Source organism: Fringilla coelebs (assembly GCF_963513975.1).
Source record: "Fringilla coelebs genome assembly, chromosome: 2".
Taxonomy (NCBI): domain Eukaryota; kingdom Metazoa; phylum Chordata; class Aves; order Passeriformes; family Fringillidae; genus Fringilla; species Fringilla coelebs.
The window spans coordinates 94,243,800-94,260,995 of NC_140029.1; the positions used below are offsets into that span (position 1 = coordinate 94,243,800).

General features: G+C 44.3%; 1 protein-coding gene across 2 annotated transcripts in view; it reads right to left on the reverse strand.

Moving 5' to 3' along the window:
- GAP43 (growth associated protein 43) overlaps nt 1-17,196 on the reverse strand; it is a 51,582-nt gene that overhangs the window by 13,654 nt on the left and 20,732 nt on the right. For both annotated transcript variants that reach the window (XM_084226195.1, XM_084226196.1), the window contains exon 2: nt 7,488-8,115. In XM_084226195.1, coding sequence (XP_084082321.1) covers nt 7,488-8,115 — 628 coding nt within the window. The remainder of the gene's footprint in view (nt 1-7,487; nt 8,116-17,196) is intronic.

Sequence of the window (17,196 nt, forward strand, 5' to 3'; positions counted from 1 at the left end):
TACTTAAGGGACACAGCAAGAAAAAAGAAACATTTCACCAATTCACATTTGGTGATTACATAACCATGGCTCTTAAACAGTACAGGCCATTAGAGCTAAATGATATGTAAAGGGAGCCTTTGGCAAAGAATACAGAAGTAGGAAATAAGTCACAGTTCTAGTAACCTGCAAAACCAGACTGGACTCTTCTTCAAAGAACAGTAAAGCACACAATAGAACTACTCTCTGGCATTTGGGTTTCCCACATACATTATTTTTAATATCTCACCTATTTTTTACCTGAAAGATATCCAGAGAGGAAAGCTAGGAAATGAGGAAGCCCTTCTTTACATCAGGCTTGCAGCATGAATGTAGTCTTGAGAAATATTGTGTCTAGAAACCTGTTCAAATTGAGCTTGTGTAATATGGTCTTTCACAGGTCTATTGGAAGTCCAGAACTGGAGGCAGAAACTATCCCACAGAGCTGATGCCAGTGGCTTGACTTGTAAGCCTTCTGTCACTGCTTACATTTTCCTTGGTTCTCTTGGCCACTGCCCAGTCTCACAGATCATAATATGGCTAAATAAAATATTTCAGTAGTATCTTTACAAAAAGAGTCATTGCAGTCATCTGTGCTCATACAGTAGCTATCTGCAAAAAGGAAAGAGATTGGTGTGTGCAAGGACTGGTATAAGGAACAAAACAGAAGAAATAATGCCCTTCTGGAAATGTGTAAAAAGTTACAGCTTTTTTTGGACTAATGTGAAGACTATCTGTCATTCCATCTCATAAAATATATTTGCAGCTTTGAAGGGAGTGCAGAGAAAAGCAACAGAGTTCCTAAAAAAGATGGGAATAATTTCATATAAAAAGCAGTTCAAAGCACTGCTTGTGTTTTCTTCAGGAAGGAGATGAACAGCAAGGGCTATGAGACTATGCCCTCTGTGCATAAATGCATACTGTATGATGCTATATGCCATAATCAAAGGCATGAAGTAGGGTTATCACAAGTTCTTGCTGTTTCTGTGACATAGCACAAGTACAGAAAGATATTTAAGGCAATGGTGGCCAATTTGTCACTGAACTTTATGGCCATTGTACAGTTGGTTTGAGTTGGGGAAGCTGCTGATACTTAATCAGATATTTTGTGCATACACACACACACATATATATGCTATATAACACCACAGTTATATTACTATCAAAAGAGAGAATACATCATGCTTTACCTGTTAAACCAGACCTAAGACAGTAGAAGGCAGGGATGAGTCCCAGCAGCAGAGAAGCAGTTTACCCTGGATCTGCCCATAGCAGTGCTTTGTGCTAGCCACCGAGAGCAGTGGCTGTTAGATGGATGGATGTTAGCTCTGACCCAGATTGGCAATTGCTGTGTTCCTCTACCGTTATTTGCATGGATCCTTGTGAGTGCAACTTCACCTTGCCAGAGTCCATGAAATTTCCACAGAGATTGGAAGTGATCACTGCACTAACATTGATAATCCAGTATTAATGCACCTATTAAATAGCTCTTGAGGAATGTCTAACTAATCTGACTGTGCTGACCTGGTGAACTTTACAAATACTTTTCCTCTGCATGTGGCAGTCATCTGTACAACAGAGTCAGTATTTCTACTTTTGAGTTTCAGCTCCCCAGAGCTGCAAATCCAAGCTGAAATTCTGCAAACTCATATGTATCTGCAAAGTCCAGCTTACTTGATCCTAGTGTAAAGAGATGACACTGGCAGTGGTGCAGAGCACTTTTGGCATCTACAACAAACAGCCATCAGTTAAATTTCATTGTCTATCTGTACAGACTGTCCACAGGTCTGCTATTTGAGCCCTTTTCAGCAGAAATTCTGCTTATAATTTATGACAGAAAGCCTTCTTCCCATGGAGCATTTTCTGAAGATGATCTGAATGCAGATGAAATGGGCCACTGTGGAAAACATTGTAATGAGAGTTATTTAGAGCAAAATCTCGGTGGAGTTCAACCACTGCTCCACTGCTCTTGGCTGTAGAGAGCCATGTGTTAGCTAAGTGACTACTGTACCACATGGCACACACCCTGTGGCACTGGCAGGCACTGCCTTAAACAATGTCACCTGTACATGTGGTTTGGAAGAGCAACAGCTGCAGCTGCCAACAAGAAGGGGCAAAAGATTGGTGTCAGCTTTCCTATAATTTGCAGCCTTCACAAAATAAGCCAGTGGCTCCAGTAACCAACCTTGAGCGTCCATGCAGTCCTTACCAAGATTTCAGAAGAACTAGTACCTCTTAGGTACAAAGGAGTGATTACCCTGCTCTCCTCAAGGGGCCTTTTCCAGAGTTAGCTTACACCTTTTCATCAGTAAATATGCCTAATGTCACCTATGATTTCATTAAAAAAGGTCAAGTGCTTTACCACTGGCCCACTAGTGCAGTTCCCACCTCTACAGGGCAAACTGCACCTCATTAGGAAACAGCAGACCTGAGGCATACATGGCACAAGAGACAGTATTGCACTGCAATAGAGGAGGAAATTCTGCACCTGTGTAGGTTGTGTGTAAGAAAATTGTGACATTCCAACCTGCCCTTCACATGGATGTTTGCACCAATGCAAACCCAGCTATGAAATAGGCAATATTTATACCCATGTAGACACAATGCAAAGTATAAAATTTCAGAGCAGCTGGGGACTAGACACAGACTTCATACTTCAGCATGTATCAGGCAACCTAAACTGCATTTATATAGTCTTTACTTTGTTGCTGGAGTAGCACTGCACACAAAAGAAATGCTGCCATGCTTGCTTAGAGTTGTTCCCTCTGGGGCAGTCATGGGAAGACTATTGTATTTACATTGCTTTCCTTGGCTACCAGGTGTAGCAGCAGAGATAAGCTCCCTTGAAACAGGAATGGCTGTGAGCTTGTTGTGCCTAATGCCAGCTACCTGTGAGCCAAGGCTGAAATTCCAAGCCACACAGCTGCAATCCTCTCGCATAGTGCAGGTTGCACATTCTGGCTGGTACAAGACAATAGACAGTTTCCCTTTCCAAATCTTTATACAGCCAGTGCTCCCAAAGTGCAGCAAGTATTGTCCTTCCATCAATATGGGGATTGAACTGAAAACAAAGAACTGATTCAACTGTGAACGATGAAAAGGATCCACAGGGACTTGCTCCCTCTGAGGAAGTGAAGGGAAGACGGCGCCTCCCAATGCTCCTTGCTTGCAGGATATGGGGCCTGGGGGAACTGCTAGCCCGCTTACATGCATAGCGCTTGTCACCTGGCTGATTTTTCATTTCAGCTGTGAAGCTGCTCCATTGTAAAGCTATTTCATGAAGCAGGGAAAGCATTCTTCATTTCCCAACAAAAGAAGATACATTTGTTTCCTTAGGCACAATTTACTCTTTCACATTTCTGGGCTTTTTATTCTTACCTGACAATCTGAGAGTGCTTTGATGTGAGAGCCAACCCAGTTTGGAGGTGAGACTTGAAAACTTGTGAAAAGTACAAATCAAATCTAACATCGTGGGACATTCACATCCTCTCCTCCCTGGGAGGACATCATAGCTCCTCTTCCTCCATAGTCTGCTGTGCTGGATGCTGATCTCATTTCACAGCTGCTCTACCAGACTCTTTCCAGTAACCTTCATGGAGACTCTCGGGATTTAAGCCAATGCAATCATGACTAGAACGAGTCTCACTTCCTCATCCATATATAATGTATAAATTCCCTCCACCACTTTTGGATTTTGTCCTGTTGAGTAGGTTAGCTTCTAAGGGAGCCTATCTAAGCATATTACCAACACCAAAGAGCTAAAAACTGGATGATAAGAAGAAAACCTGTAAATCTAACTCTTGACAAGGATGCTCAGAGTACAAGACAACTTGTTTGCATTCCTGCCATCCTCCAAAAGACATGAAAAGGTTTGAGAGGTCATCCTTCTTACATCAATCCTTCATTGCCACTGAACAAAGCCCACTGACTCATTTCATGCCTTACCTATGTTGGAATCCATCTCATTTTTACTTTTACATACACTGAGGATAGCTTAGGAACTGCCGTACTGTATGACTGGGAATGCCTGGGGTCCCAGACCAACCACCATAGGATACAGGACAGTTGTTTGAGCCATTTTCTAGGCCATTATCAAAAGACAGAGCACGTATAATTAAGTAAAAAGGAGAGAGGTGAGGGCTGTCAGGGGAACTACTGACTGGTACAAAAAACCACTCCTCACTCCAGAAATATTAAGCATTAGAAATTGTGCACTTCTCTTTACCAGGTTAGGTGTTGCTTTCCTCACACCCTGATTTTTCTGTCCTGCCCTTAGATAAAGGCAAAAATCCCTCCTGGGTATGAATTAAATGCCCTTGCCTTTTGCTTGTGCTTGCACCAGGGAAGGTATCAACAGATAGCATGATACAGCCATTGTAGTAAAATTCAAGGCAGATGAGCATCACCACCCCAAAGCAGCACGGTCGGCACGCCCCAGGGTAGTAGCAGCCAAGCATGCCATGGCAACCAGCCAACCAATGACACTGGCCAGGAGCCAATTCGATTTCTTTTTGGCAGCCTGACACTGCACACTTCTGTGCCAGTCTTCAATTGCAGAAACGATAAGAGATGACCTTTGAAGGCCAAGGGGACAGATGAAGCTGAAAGAGGATCTGTCCCTGGGCTGGAGGAGCACTGAAATGGCAGATGTCCCCTCTTTCATGAATGACCATCACAGTCACACCAGCAACCACCAGTGCTGTGTTTGCTGAGGAAAGACTGGGAGAAAGGTTGAGACCTGGCAAATGTGTTTAAGTCTATGGAAAGAGTAAGTAACAAGCGAGGCAGAGAGCTTTAAAGATATGAGAGACTAATAGGAGGAAGATGGTGAAAAGAAAACACAGGCTTTCTGTCAGGAAATATTCCCTGTCTGTGGGTACTTTTGTCCTGTGATGATGCTCTTCAGAGGAATATTCTGTATTGCAGAGCACAGCCTGGACTCCTCAGAAAGATGTACAGGGAGACCTATTTAATTTTTTTTGCATTTCTTTCTTGGATGACTCTGGGGTCACTTAGCCAGCTGTTCAGGTTTGTGACTGGAAGGCTGATATCATACTGGAATAGGAATTCAAGAAAAATCTATATTCATTAACATTTTAAAGAGGCTATCAGCTCGGCTCTGGCCATGCACCTTCCATGTTTGCTTTCTGCAAACATTGCTAAGCTTGAGTGTTACTGCATGCATACTGAATAAAGTATAAATGGATGCACATACTGGTCTTGAACATTTAATCACTGAAAACTCATTTTTAAATATATATTTGATTGTAGATTTTCCAGCTTCCTCTGTTGGCTAGATGTTTACATAAGTGATAGTATCATGTGCAAACACATATTAAATTGTGCATTTTAAATGGTCACTTCAAATGATGTGTCTATGAATGGTTGCCACTTTAAATGATGTTAAAACCAAAAAGTGCATGGGGAAGACATCTGAAAATGATTCAGAATATTGCATAGAAATAAACCATTTTTCCATGAGTGACAACTCAAAACAGGTAAAATAAATGAAAATTAAAATCAAATAGCTTGCTACTGTAAATGTCCTACCTCTATCCATTAGAGCAGATTAATCTAAATAAAAATGGAATAGCAATTCAAAACAGAATCCTTATTGCTTAGGAATAAGGCATCCCAAGTATTAAATAACAGGGAATTAGCATTCATTATCCTGTGTACAGAGGACCCCGAAACACTGATTCACACTGCCCTATTCTTACCATTTATGTTTATACCTTTGCCCAAGTATAAAACCAACACAAGTACAGCATGCAACATAACAACTTGCATTTCACTAATCACTAATCACATTTATGTTGCCACCTAACTCATTATATAAAGTAAGAACAAATGGCTGGGGACTTGGACAACAAAAAGCAAGCCTAGAAAATTCAATTTAAAGGCTTATTTCTAGAAACTTCTAAATAAGGAGAAGTAAAACCAGCAACCCTTTGCAGTTATGTACAATCAGTTCAGACTCATGCACTTGAAGGCTGCTCCCCTTGCCCATTCCTTAAATCACAAATGTCCTGAATTAGTTCCTTTCCCAGTATTTAATCTGTCCTTTTGGATAGCTGTTCTTCCCTATCTGTCCACTTCTGTTGAGCAGGAATAGAGTTGCCTGAAGCCCCAGGTTAGCTATGAAACTTGGAAGCCTAATTGGAGAGTGGGAGGTGCAATTTGTGGAAGAGTAGTGAAATTATGGAGAAACATCTGTAAGTACAAGACTGGTGATGAGGCTCTCTAGAATTTACATCAGGCTGTTTATGACCATCAAGGTGATATGCAACATTTTTCCCCAACAAGCTAATGTTGTACAGGCTACCCTGTACAACAGAGTAATTCATAAATGTGGAGGCCAGTTTTGCTTGGTACTGCTTCTTAAATGAGTTTCACGCAGAGCCTACTTCCAATGTTACCTTTTCTTTTTTTGTTTATGTTCTATTTCTTTGATAAAATAAGAAAGGTCAAGAACAAGAGAGAAAAATATCCTCAGATCTTTGATGCATTTTCTACTCAGCTCAGTATCACAATTTATAATAAATTTTTATTTATGGTTTGTAAGTGTTATAGGTTTGTCAAAAAATGTCCACTTTTGCCTCCCAAAACTCTTCCCCCCTTCCCAGGGAACTGGTTAAGCAGACTTGCACTTGGTCAACAGTGAGGAATTGAAAAAAACTCCTAGAGTAACTTCTCCTCTCTGGAGGACTTCTTCACCTCCTAGAGGACTTCTTCCTCTCTTCTGCCCTCACTTACTGAGCTGTCAGGGCTCTTAATCTTTCCCTATCTGATTCTCTTGCTACCCCTGTCTGAATTAGCTGACAGGTCTAAAAGCTTCATGCAAGCTTGCCTGGCATGGGGTATCCAAGTAGAATGCAGTAGAAACCCTACAAGTATGGGTGTGGATGAAACTATAAACACTGCTGATAATAAGATGTTCCTGACTAGGATGTGGTTGTACTAAGAATCCCATCCATACACACGCAGATTGACTCCATGACCATTCCACCAGCAAGGGCTCCTGCAGTATGAGAGAGCTTTTGTCTTGTGAGATTTTCAGCTGAAGTTGGAAGCCTCCAATGACCTGGCCAAGTTGCCCCACTGGAGCTGTCTGTGCTAGTGTGAATGAAAAGGTCTATTACTATCTTTAGCATATGCAGAGCTTGGGGAGCTCTCCCTCCAACCCTCCCAGCTGGCAGACACTCTCCTGCCACAGTGGGAAAAAGGGCTGATGGAACCTCCTTTTGGAGGAGCAGGAACCTCAGCAGGAGCTGCAGTATTTCCAAAAGCTGATTGGAAGCAAGAAAGAGGGTGTTAAGCAAGAAATTAATCTCCCCCACCCCAAAACACTAGCAAGGGGATTCCCTTGTTACTCTTAATCTAGTCCCCACACCAACTCTTGCTCCCCGGAGACAGAGGGCTGTATCCATTTCTGGAGAGGCCCGTTCCCTAGTGAGGCCCCCACTCACCTGTCTTCTCTTCGGTTTGGCTGCTCTCCACTGTCTCCATTTGGGGTTGCGCTGTTGCCTTGGCAGTAGCATCCTCTGCGGCAGGGGTGGTGGTGGCAGTGGTGTCAGCAGCAGGCACGTCGGCTTGTTTAGGCTCCTCTTTGTCTTGGGCTTCGTCAGCCTTCAAGGACGGCGAGTTATCAGTGGAAGCTTTAGTGGCACTTTCCCTTTCGGGGGCAGCGGCAGCAGCGGTCTTTTCCTCTGAGGAGGCAGCGGGAGTGGCAGCCTGTGGGGCTGGCTGCTCTGAGCCCGTGTCGGCGGCTCCATCTCCTTTTTTCTCCTCCGCTGGCGCGCTGCTGTCTTTGCTGCCCTCCTCCTGCTGGGCACTGTCAGCGGCGGCCGCTTCTGTGGCAGCAGGAGCCTCGCTTTCTTTGTTCTCGGCCGCTCCGCCAGCAGGGCCTTCCTCCTTCTTGTCGGCGGCATCAGTCTCAGATGCTGGGGCATCTCCCTTCTTCTCCCCCTTGAGCTTTTTCCTTGTTATGTGTCCGCGGAAGCTGGCCTGGATTTTGGTGGCTGCCTTATGAGCTTTATCTTCTGGTTTAATGCCATCTTGCTCAATCTTTTGGTCTCCGTCCTCATTTTTTTCAACCTTTGAAGAAGAACAAGGGAGGAGGGCAGAGGAGAAAAGAAGGAGATAGGTTAAGATTTCTTCAGGTGTAGCAGATGCTCTAATTTTATTGAGAATATTGCAGTTTCCTCTCCTGCTAACCAGCGAAAAGTTTCAAAACAGCCTTTCCATTTGGTATGGGTTTGGAGCCAGGTGGCCCTAATTTCATCCTAAGGCTGGACAGACATAGGTCTCCAGCCAAACCTCCAGCCAGAGGCTTGTAATAGAAATTTAAAGCACCTCATCATTTCTGTCAGCAATGCTGAGACCATCTTGGCTGCGTGGAAAGGCTTTCACCAGCTGGCTTGTCTCTATTCCCATGATTTATTTTCCTATTCATTTTGAAATATACCAATTTTTTTCCCCGACTCATTTTCAAAACACTCTCCTGAGGGAGATTTTCACAGTCCTTCCAAATCCACCTCTGCTTTCAAGTCGGTGTTTCTTTTTAATGACACCTTGTTTCGCAGGTGTGTGACTCTAATGACACCAAGTGCTTTGTCTTTTATAGCTTTTTGGCTCGGGATTTCCAGCAGAGAATAGGATTGCTGTGCGCCCCACTGCAGTTCTGTGCTGTCAGACACACATGGATATTCACAGGATGTACTCCTCACAAACGCCCTGCCTGCAAGCGCTCCAAGCGCTTTGCCTTTGCTCTCCACTCATGGTTTCACTGAAGGATTAATAGGCAGATTATTATCACCCTTTCCAATTTCAGCTGACTATTATTATTTCTCTGACTATTGGGGGGAATTCAGCCTTATAACAAAGAACAGGCACTCCCTGTGTTTTTTAGACTTAAATCGTGCATTAAAGTCTTAAATGGGACCAAAACAGAGCCTGTGCCTCATGCTGGTCTGCTGCAGAGAGATAATGCTCAGCTTATAAACCTTCATTGAATCTATAGGACAGACCACGCTTCCCCCCAATAATTTAGCAGGCCTTGGGCAAGTAACAGCTCAGCAGCATATTGATGAAAGGACACTGTTCTATTAGTAGTCCCATTGGGAAGCATTCAAAAGACCGACTTGGAAGCAGAGCCACTGTCCTCTTTGCTATCTGCACCTGGTTTCCATCACTGGCTCAGGTCACAAAACTAAGAAAACAAGGTGACTGGGAAAGACAGAGGCCTTTACTCCTGCATGGGAGGTGGGAATTACTCCTTTGGCCATTGCAACTGGGATGCGCTATCTGGGGAAAGGCTCCAGACCAGAAGAAAGAGGGGAAAACCTACAAACATGTTCAGTAAAAGAGTGGCAGGAAGAAGGGAGAAGAAGCCACTGCAATGTGCAAATGTGCCACTGGAAACATCATGACTGTGGAGAGGGGGAAAGAAGAGTGGCCACAGCAGCAGCAATTCCTGGGAAACAGACTGGAAGTGAGCATTTCCACAGCACAAGACAGGGCCAAGCACACGTGGGAGTGATGCTCAGCCAGGGAACCAATCTGGTGCCCACTGCCATTCCAGAGGTGGTACCCCCTATGTCCCCCTGGGTCCACAGTGAGCACAGATCCCTCACCATAGCATTGGTGCCCATCATTCCTTAAGTGGGTATGATGGCCAAGGAATGAGCAGCCCCAAATCATCAAGGAAAAGAGCCACCCCACACAGCTGTGCAGGGATGTGGATGGGTCTGTACACAGCAGGAAGTGAGATGGGAGGAGCACAGGATGCTTATGTAACGGATGAAAAGGCTGTGAATGAATATGTAAATGAGATTAATACACAGAATTCTGCTCAAGGAGATTTTTGGCTCCTGACCATGTCCAGGGACAAAATGGTTGCTGCACCAATCACAAGGGTGGGAATTATGTCTACACTTCCTCAAGTGCATTAAATGACCCAGTATGGAAAATGGGCTTTTCATGTTTGTCTCAGCTTGTCAGAGAGCAGGTGATGGTTACATGCAAAGACAATACAGGCACCAGCAGGCTGCAATCATTCATGTGTCTTGCATAGCTAGCTCAACACTGTTATTCAGCATCTGGGTAAGCTTTTCAGCCTACTTCAGCACAAGGAGGTGGAACCAAATTGGAAGTATGTTAAAACTAGCCAGATAGTGCAGAGCTCCACACAGGCTCATCCATCCTGTTCCCTAGACAAGTTTTGCAGCTTGCAGTAAGTCCTGTGTTGCTGTGGCAACCTAACTGCTAATACCTGAACTAGCTGGTTTAAGGAGATCTTGGATAGACCAACATTACACCGTAACCACAGCAACGTGAAAATAGACTGTACTCCTTCAGAGAACTGTAGGACACTTAAATGCTGTAACTTTGACTCCTTCTCCCCAAGGACTGAGGCGAGCCTCAAACAGCAGCAAGACTGGGAGACTGGAAAGACTATTTGGACACAACTACTACCCTTAAGGGTCCAATCCCCCCATGCCTGATTCCTGTGAAACCATTAGTGAATGTGACAGAATTGTTAATCCCTGGACAAACAACAAAAACATTGAGTGAAGGGAGATCTCTCTTGCCAGTGGCCTTGTTGCTCTCACATCCCACATACTTCCTACACCAACCAAGACAGCTGTTACAGGTCGTGGACTCCTGCAAGCCTGACTTTCTGACTCCAGAGGAGCTGCCCTGGGTCTTAGGCTATGCAGCCCTTTAAAGGTTTATTTCCTTCCCCTGCTAGACAGAGCCCAGGGCACAGTGAGACACAGGGGTAGCCCTGTATCCCTGTCAGCCCCTGACCTGGCAGGGGATGGGAGAGCACTTCTCCCCAGGAGGTCAGACCAAAACCACCCACCTGCACCTACAGCATAGCAGAGCTAAAAGGCTCCTTTGCTATTCCAGTGACATCATTGTGCTCTTCTCCCAGTTGGGATGACATCCAATTGAGTCCTTGCCAGATCCCAAGTTGTGCAACTGCAAAATGTATTTCCAGTAGGGTGCTTTCAGCATAATTTCAGATACAAAAGATAAGAAACATGAGACTGGGGAAGAGGTGGAGTTCAAGATCCTGGATGAAAGAAATGTACTAATAGTTTTTCTTTGACAACTGTGGCCCACAGGAATCCTGTTTCTATTCAGTCCTTCCCCAGTAAAGTGTCCCAGACATTTGAAATTACTTTTTTTCAGGCTACTGGCCTGCAGCTTCTTCTGGGGTAGGACACAGTATCCATAAAGTATGTGTGTCATGTTGTGTAACAATGGGTTGGGTGAGAAACAGGTTGTTCAGGGGGAAACTTCTGTTCACACAAAAAAAAAGCCCCAAGGGCTTTTCATCTGTGGATTATGTGCACAGCAGATAAACCTTAATTAAGGAAGCGCACAAAAATAACCTATATACAGCAGAAGCTCCTGGAAAGCAATTTGTCTTCCTTGGAAAGCTAAAAGGGTGAGTCAGCCCTGCCAGAATGCATTCAAAACCATCTCAGTGGAAAACAAGAAATCTGTCTGTCTTATCTATCTCCCAAGCCTTTTTGACATCTTGGCTGTAGTATTGTGGCTAGAATAAAGTGACTCTTATTACTAGTGTTTGCATGGAATCTAGAGTTCTGAGCCAGGAATCGGGTCTGGTAGGGACAGGTTTCAGATATTACTATTCCATCACCTCCCTCCCCTTCATTTACACATTTATTTGTAAAGCAAACTTATACTAATACTTAATACTGACATATTCATTATATTGTTAGGGTACATGCAATGTATTGCCATTTTACATAGAGCAATTGTCCTCTGTTCCATTTAGTTTTAAATAAATCATACCTGTAATGGCAAAATGGCATCACTGAGGCAGGGGGATGAAGAGCTAAACAGGTCTATACAAGGACATAGTCAAACATGTCAATTTTTTTCATTTAGACCATCCTCACATACCCAATGAAGACAGTGTGCAAAGCTCTGCCTTTATGAAACACACATTTATGTCTCTATCTACACAGCCCACAGCGTCTTTCCAGTCCTAGAGGGATGATCCTCTCACCATCCCCATCTGCTTGTCTGCCACACCTCCAGGTTTCTAGGACATCCCTTCCCGTGCAGACTGTTCCTGTAAGTGAGAATTTCCTTGCTATCATGTACGTGAGAGAGTAGAGATAAGAAATTAATGTTATATCACAGACAGGGCAGAGGTTAGTTCTCAGGTACCAGGAATGTAGAAATTTCCTGGAGCCATGACAAGAAGATTTCTAATCTCTGGCTGCTTTTACACCTTCCATCTCCAAACTCACAGCTTATTGGGGGGGGGGGGGGGGGGGGGGGGGAAGAGGGGGGTCAAATTATGGCAAAGAATTAAGGAAGTATTACTATAACCTCCAGACCCTTTTAAATGTCTCCTGTCCTGGTGTTTCAGGAAAGGAGAAATGAAGAACTTAGGTGTTTTCTAGATGTTCCACATGTCTGCAGCCACATATAGGCAAAGAAATGAGAGGACTGAGTGCTTTGGTCCTTGCTTGCTGTTAGTTCACTAGTCTTTCATTGTGTACCTCATTGCCTTTCCTGGGGAAAAAAATCACATTGTTTTGTGTTCTGAACGCTGAGGTGAAGAGACCAAGAAAGAACTTACTGTTTCACTGAAAGGTGTTTGAATATTACACAGCTTCCTCTGCTTCTCTCTCTAGCTCTCCTTTTCCTGGTGTTTCTCTGCCCTCCAATATATAGCATGTATCAACCTCCTTAATGTGCATCTACCACCAGGCTGCTATAAGCCACAGCTATGCTATATGCTCAGCCATCACCCTGGTATCCTGCTCCTTTCTGTCCTTAGTTAGGAGCTCCTCTTCAACATGACACAAAATCACAGAGCCCTTTGATACGTGTGGGCATCTCCCAGTATTTTGAAAACAATGTGCTGGGAGCCCAGATTTAGGACTTTAGGACTTACACACCTTTCACCAGACAAGGCATCAATACTGGCCAGAGCCTGAACATCCATAGGACCATTGACACTTATCAATAATACACTTCACCCATTTCACCCAAGGGAAATATTATACCTGATTATTATTGGGAAAAAAACCACCAAAACAAGACCAACAACTGTGTTCTCCACGCAAAGGAGCAAGGGCCCAAAGTCATTATTTTCTCATAACACCTGTGCTAAAGTATGTGTGGAAACATTTCTTTCAGTTATTTAGGTGAACTAGTGCTGAATCACCCACGTACTTGAGCTATTTGTGGGGTTAAGATGCATCTCAGCCCATGCTCTGTTCTTGACTAGAACACAAGGTATATTCTTACTGATGTTACTCAAGGCCACTTGGGCCTAGACTCACAAAGAAATTTAGGCAACCAACTCCCAACGATTTTCCAGGATTGAATCACCTCAGTGTTTTTCATGGGCCTGGCTCCCCGTGACCTGATTTGTCTCAGAGACGGCATTTAAGGAGCAGAATGTATTAAAAAAACGACCAGCTGTCTCCCCAGAAGGAGCGAAGCGTGGACACGTGAAAGAGAGAAAAGGCTTTCACGCTTTGGGAAGTGAGGAAGCAATTTAGCACACAGAACAGCTTTTTTAAACCCAGTTAAATGGTGTGAAGACACCTGGCTAGAGGATGGCACCTGTCAGCACAACCTGTCTTCAAGGAGAGGAAACAAACAGAGTTCCTTTATTCTCTCAGGATGACTATGGTGATGGTGGGCAAAACACCCTTGAGAAAGAAAAGGTTAATTCATCCCTCTGAAGGCCTTTGCAGGATTGTTCCCCAGGGTATAACTAGCTCTCCAGTTTCAAATCCTCCAACAATGGGGTTTCCACCCTTTCCTCTACAAGATCCTCCCATATGTAGGAAAATACCCCTCTATTTTATGGTGCCTAGATTAAAATAAGATGATAGGCAGACAGATGCATGGATGTTATTCACTTATGTACAGTGGCTGAAGAGAGAGGTAGAAGACAGCCTAAGCTAGACCTATTTAGATATCTCTAGTGAGCCTTCTCAATAAATCCATACGCTCCTCACCTCTTTTGTGACTCTCCCTTCTGTTTGTCACCCTGTTTCTCTTAAGCTTGTGGTCAACCACAGTGTCCTCTACCACTCTGAAGCTCCAGCAGCTCCAGCAGTTAAGTGGAAAAAGGCACTCACTACTGCTTATGTTGCCTTTGCAGGCCAGGTGAAAGAAAGCAGAGCCTTGCCCCTGAAGGGCACACAAAGTGGAAGATGTTCAGGATGATGTTCATGTTTCTGGAGCAGAGAAGCTCACAGGGGAAAACACTTGAACACTTGCCTTGGGTCTGGTCTGGGCTCTATGGAGCATTTTGGTGGTTGTGGGACACAGGCTGCACTCATTCATCTTTCAATTTAAAGCACCCAGAGTCTCAGAGACAGGACTGGGTTGGAACTTGAGAAGGTGGCGCTTTTACAGTCATGCCAAGGGTGTGTGTATACCCTGGGGTGTGACCTAAGTGCATGAGGGAACTCCAGGGCACAAGGTCTGAGGGGACTGTGTCAAAGGTCTTGAGTGTTTGGCACAATCAACAACTGCGCTCTTGTTTGAGGTTGGATCCTGGCGCACACCATAGTCAGTTGTGTCTAGTCTCATTTTTGTAGGGAAATACTTGTGTCATTCCAGAAGGAACTAGTCAGCAGGCATTCAAATCAAGGGATCAAAGCCTAAAAAGGAAGCAGGAAGGTATCCAAGCTGACAGTGTAAATCTAGTACCAAAATAGTAGATTGAAGAAATTCAGCAGAAGGACCTTGAACTATGAGTTGATTAGAAAAGTCCATTCAAATAAATTATTTTTGATGCAGATGTGCTTAGATAGAAATGCAAGCCTGCATATCACTGGACTAAAGAGAAATGTTACCCTTTTAAGCCCAAACAATGTGGTTTACTTGCTTGGGTTTGGGGCAGTTTGGGCAAGGATGATTGCTGCTATGTGGACTATTTTCTGAATCCATAGTCTGCTGACCATGAGCAGGTAATGAAACCCAGAATTATCAATGTCTCTCCCTCCCTACCTTTTGTCTTCCAGTCTCTTTTTTTTTTTTTTCTTTTTTTTAGTTTTGGACTCCACAAAAATTTTTAGGGAATTGTTATATAGCCTCTGGTGGCTCAGAGTGCCTGCCCCTATGAAAGCTGGACACATTTGCTTCTGATCTAACTGCACCCAGGGCACAGAGGCTAATTTCCTGCTCAGACTTGCTCCCCTGAGATCTTGGGCAGACAGTTGCTGAGATTCCCCAGAGTCCAGGCTTATGCAAGGTTTCCAGAATGACATCCACAGGAAGCAGAAGCTTATGTCCTGCTCCTACCCCATTTCCTCCACGGCAACACAGGGCATCCCATCCTTCAGGCCTGTTGACAGCACTCAGCCTGGTGTTGTCTGCAAATATGCTGATGGTGCACTTGATCCCACTGTCTCTGTCACTGAGGAAGACATTAAATAGCCCTGGTCCCCATACAGACCCCTAAAGGTCCCCATTTGTCATCAGTGTCTACAGGGGCTTCCAGGTGTTGACCGCTACCCTCTGGAGGTAACCGTCCAACCAATTCCTCACCCACCAAAGAGTCCTCCCATCAAATCAATCAGTTTAGAGAGAAGGATGTCATTGGGGACCATGTTAAAGGGCTTGCAGATGCCCAAATGGTGACATCTGTAGCCCTTCCCCTGCTCACTGGAGTAGTCACTCCATCACAGAAAACCACTAGGTTAGTCAGGTGGGACTTGCCCTTTGTGACACCACCACTGCTTTATACTGAGCCCCTGCGCGAAGAAGAAAAGGTGTTTCTTCTCCTGAACTGCAGCTATAGCTGGAATGAAACCCTGCGGCTGCCACCTGTGCCTTCAGTCACACACAGCAATTAAACTTCAGGAGGGACAAAGGTGTGTATCCCAGCTGAAATTACAGGGTGAGCTGAATAAAGCAGAAATAGGATTTTTGATTGGGATCTAGCAAGGCCAGTAAAGTAAGTACTGCTTTTCTTACTGTTCCATTAACCTATTGGTCAAACCTTTGCCTTTTGTTTTTCCAGACTTGAAAGAGAGCCTAGCTCCAAGCATCACCTTTAGCCAACAGCTTCCCCATTCCCTGAGGAGCACATACACTCTTTCAAATCATCAGAGTTGGTCTCAGCAAAACCCAAAAAACCAGAGTTGTAGGTCTATGCAATTTTATAAACTGGCTTTAAAACAGCTCTGCCTAAGATATCCTCTCCCATAGCCTCTTCAGCTTTAGTTCCAAATAGACCAATCCCACAACCCCACTGCAGAGCTGAACTCTGTGTATCATGATATTGTATCACCAAAGTGCAGCAATCCATTGCAAAGGCTTCTACCTATGGTTATAGACCCTTTTTCCTCACTGGGGCAGCTGTTTTTTTATCAGCTTCTGGTTCTGATGGATTCAACAGACCTCACCGGCACAGCCTCTCCTTAACTAGCCAGGAGTAGCCCTACTGGCTCTGCTTCTTCCTCCATGGGATTTCCTGACCCTGTTAACACCAGCCTCCGTTTCACTAGGACAGGATATCAGCCTAACTGCTGGAAGGCAGAGAATGAGGGTGTTGAGTCTGCATCTGATCTTCATGGAAGCTCAGTTTATTGATTTGTGTTGTGGATCTTCATGCCCATTGGGACCTGACTGACCCAGAGATTGCCCTTATGCATCCCCTGGCTTTTGTCTCCACCCACCTTTACTTCAGAGACACTGGTGCTGATATTTTCCTCACAGATCTTCCACAAGGCTTCTGATAGGACTGTCGTGACAGCCTGTGTATTAATTCAGCACAAGCAGTGGGTAAGACATGGACCTCTCTTATGAATCTGAATTCTTCTAGCAACTCTAGGTCTTGGATGCCAGGGACCTTACAGAAAACCTTATGTGAAATTATCCTTGGCCTGCATTTACTGTTCATTTCTCATACATGTTTCAAGTAGAAGCAGAAAAGGAGAGATATCCATGTCTCCTCCCTACTTAGGCACTACTACAGGTGAGAAAAGGAAGAGTTACTTTTAAGATGCCAAAAACAGGAGACAGGTCACTGGTCCCACTATGAGCTCTTATATACTGCTGACTCACAGAAAAGTGTGAGAAGACCCAGACCATATTTTTCTATTCTTCTATTCCAACTTAATAACTGATTAACAGTTGTACAGTAATATTATTGAAGTC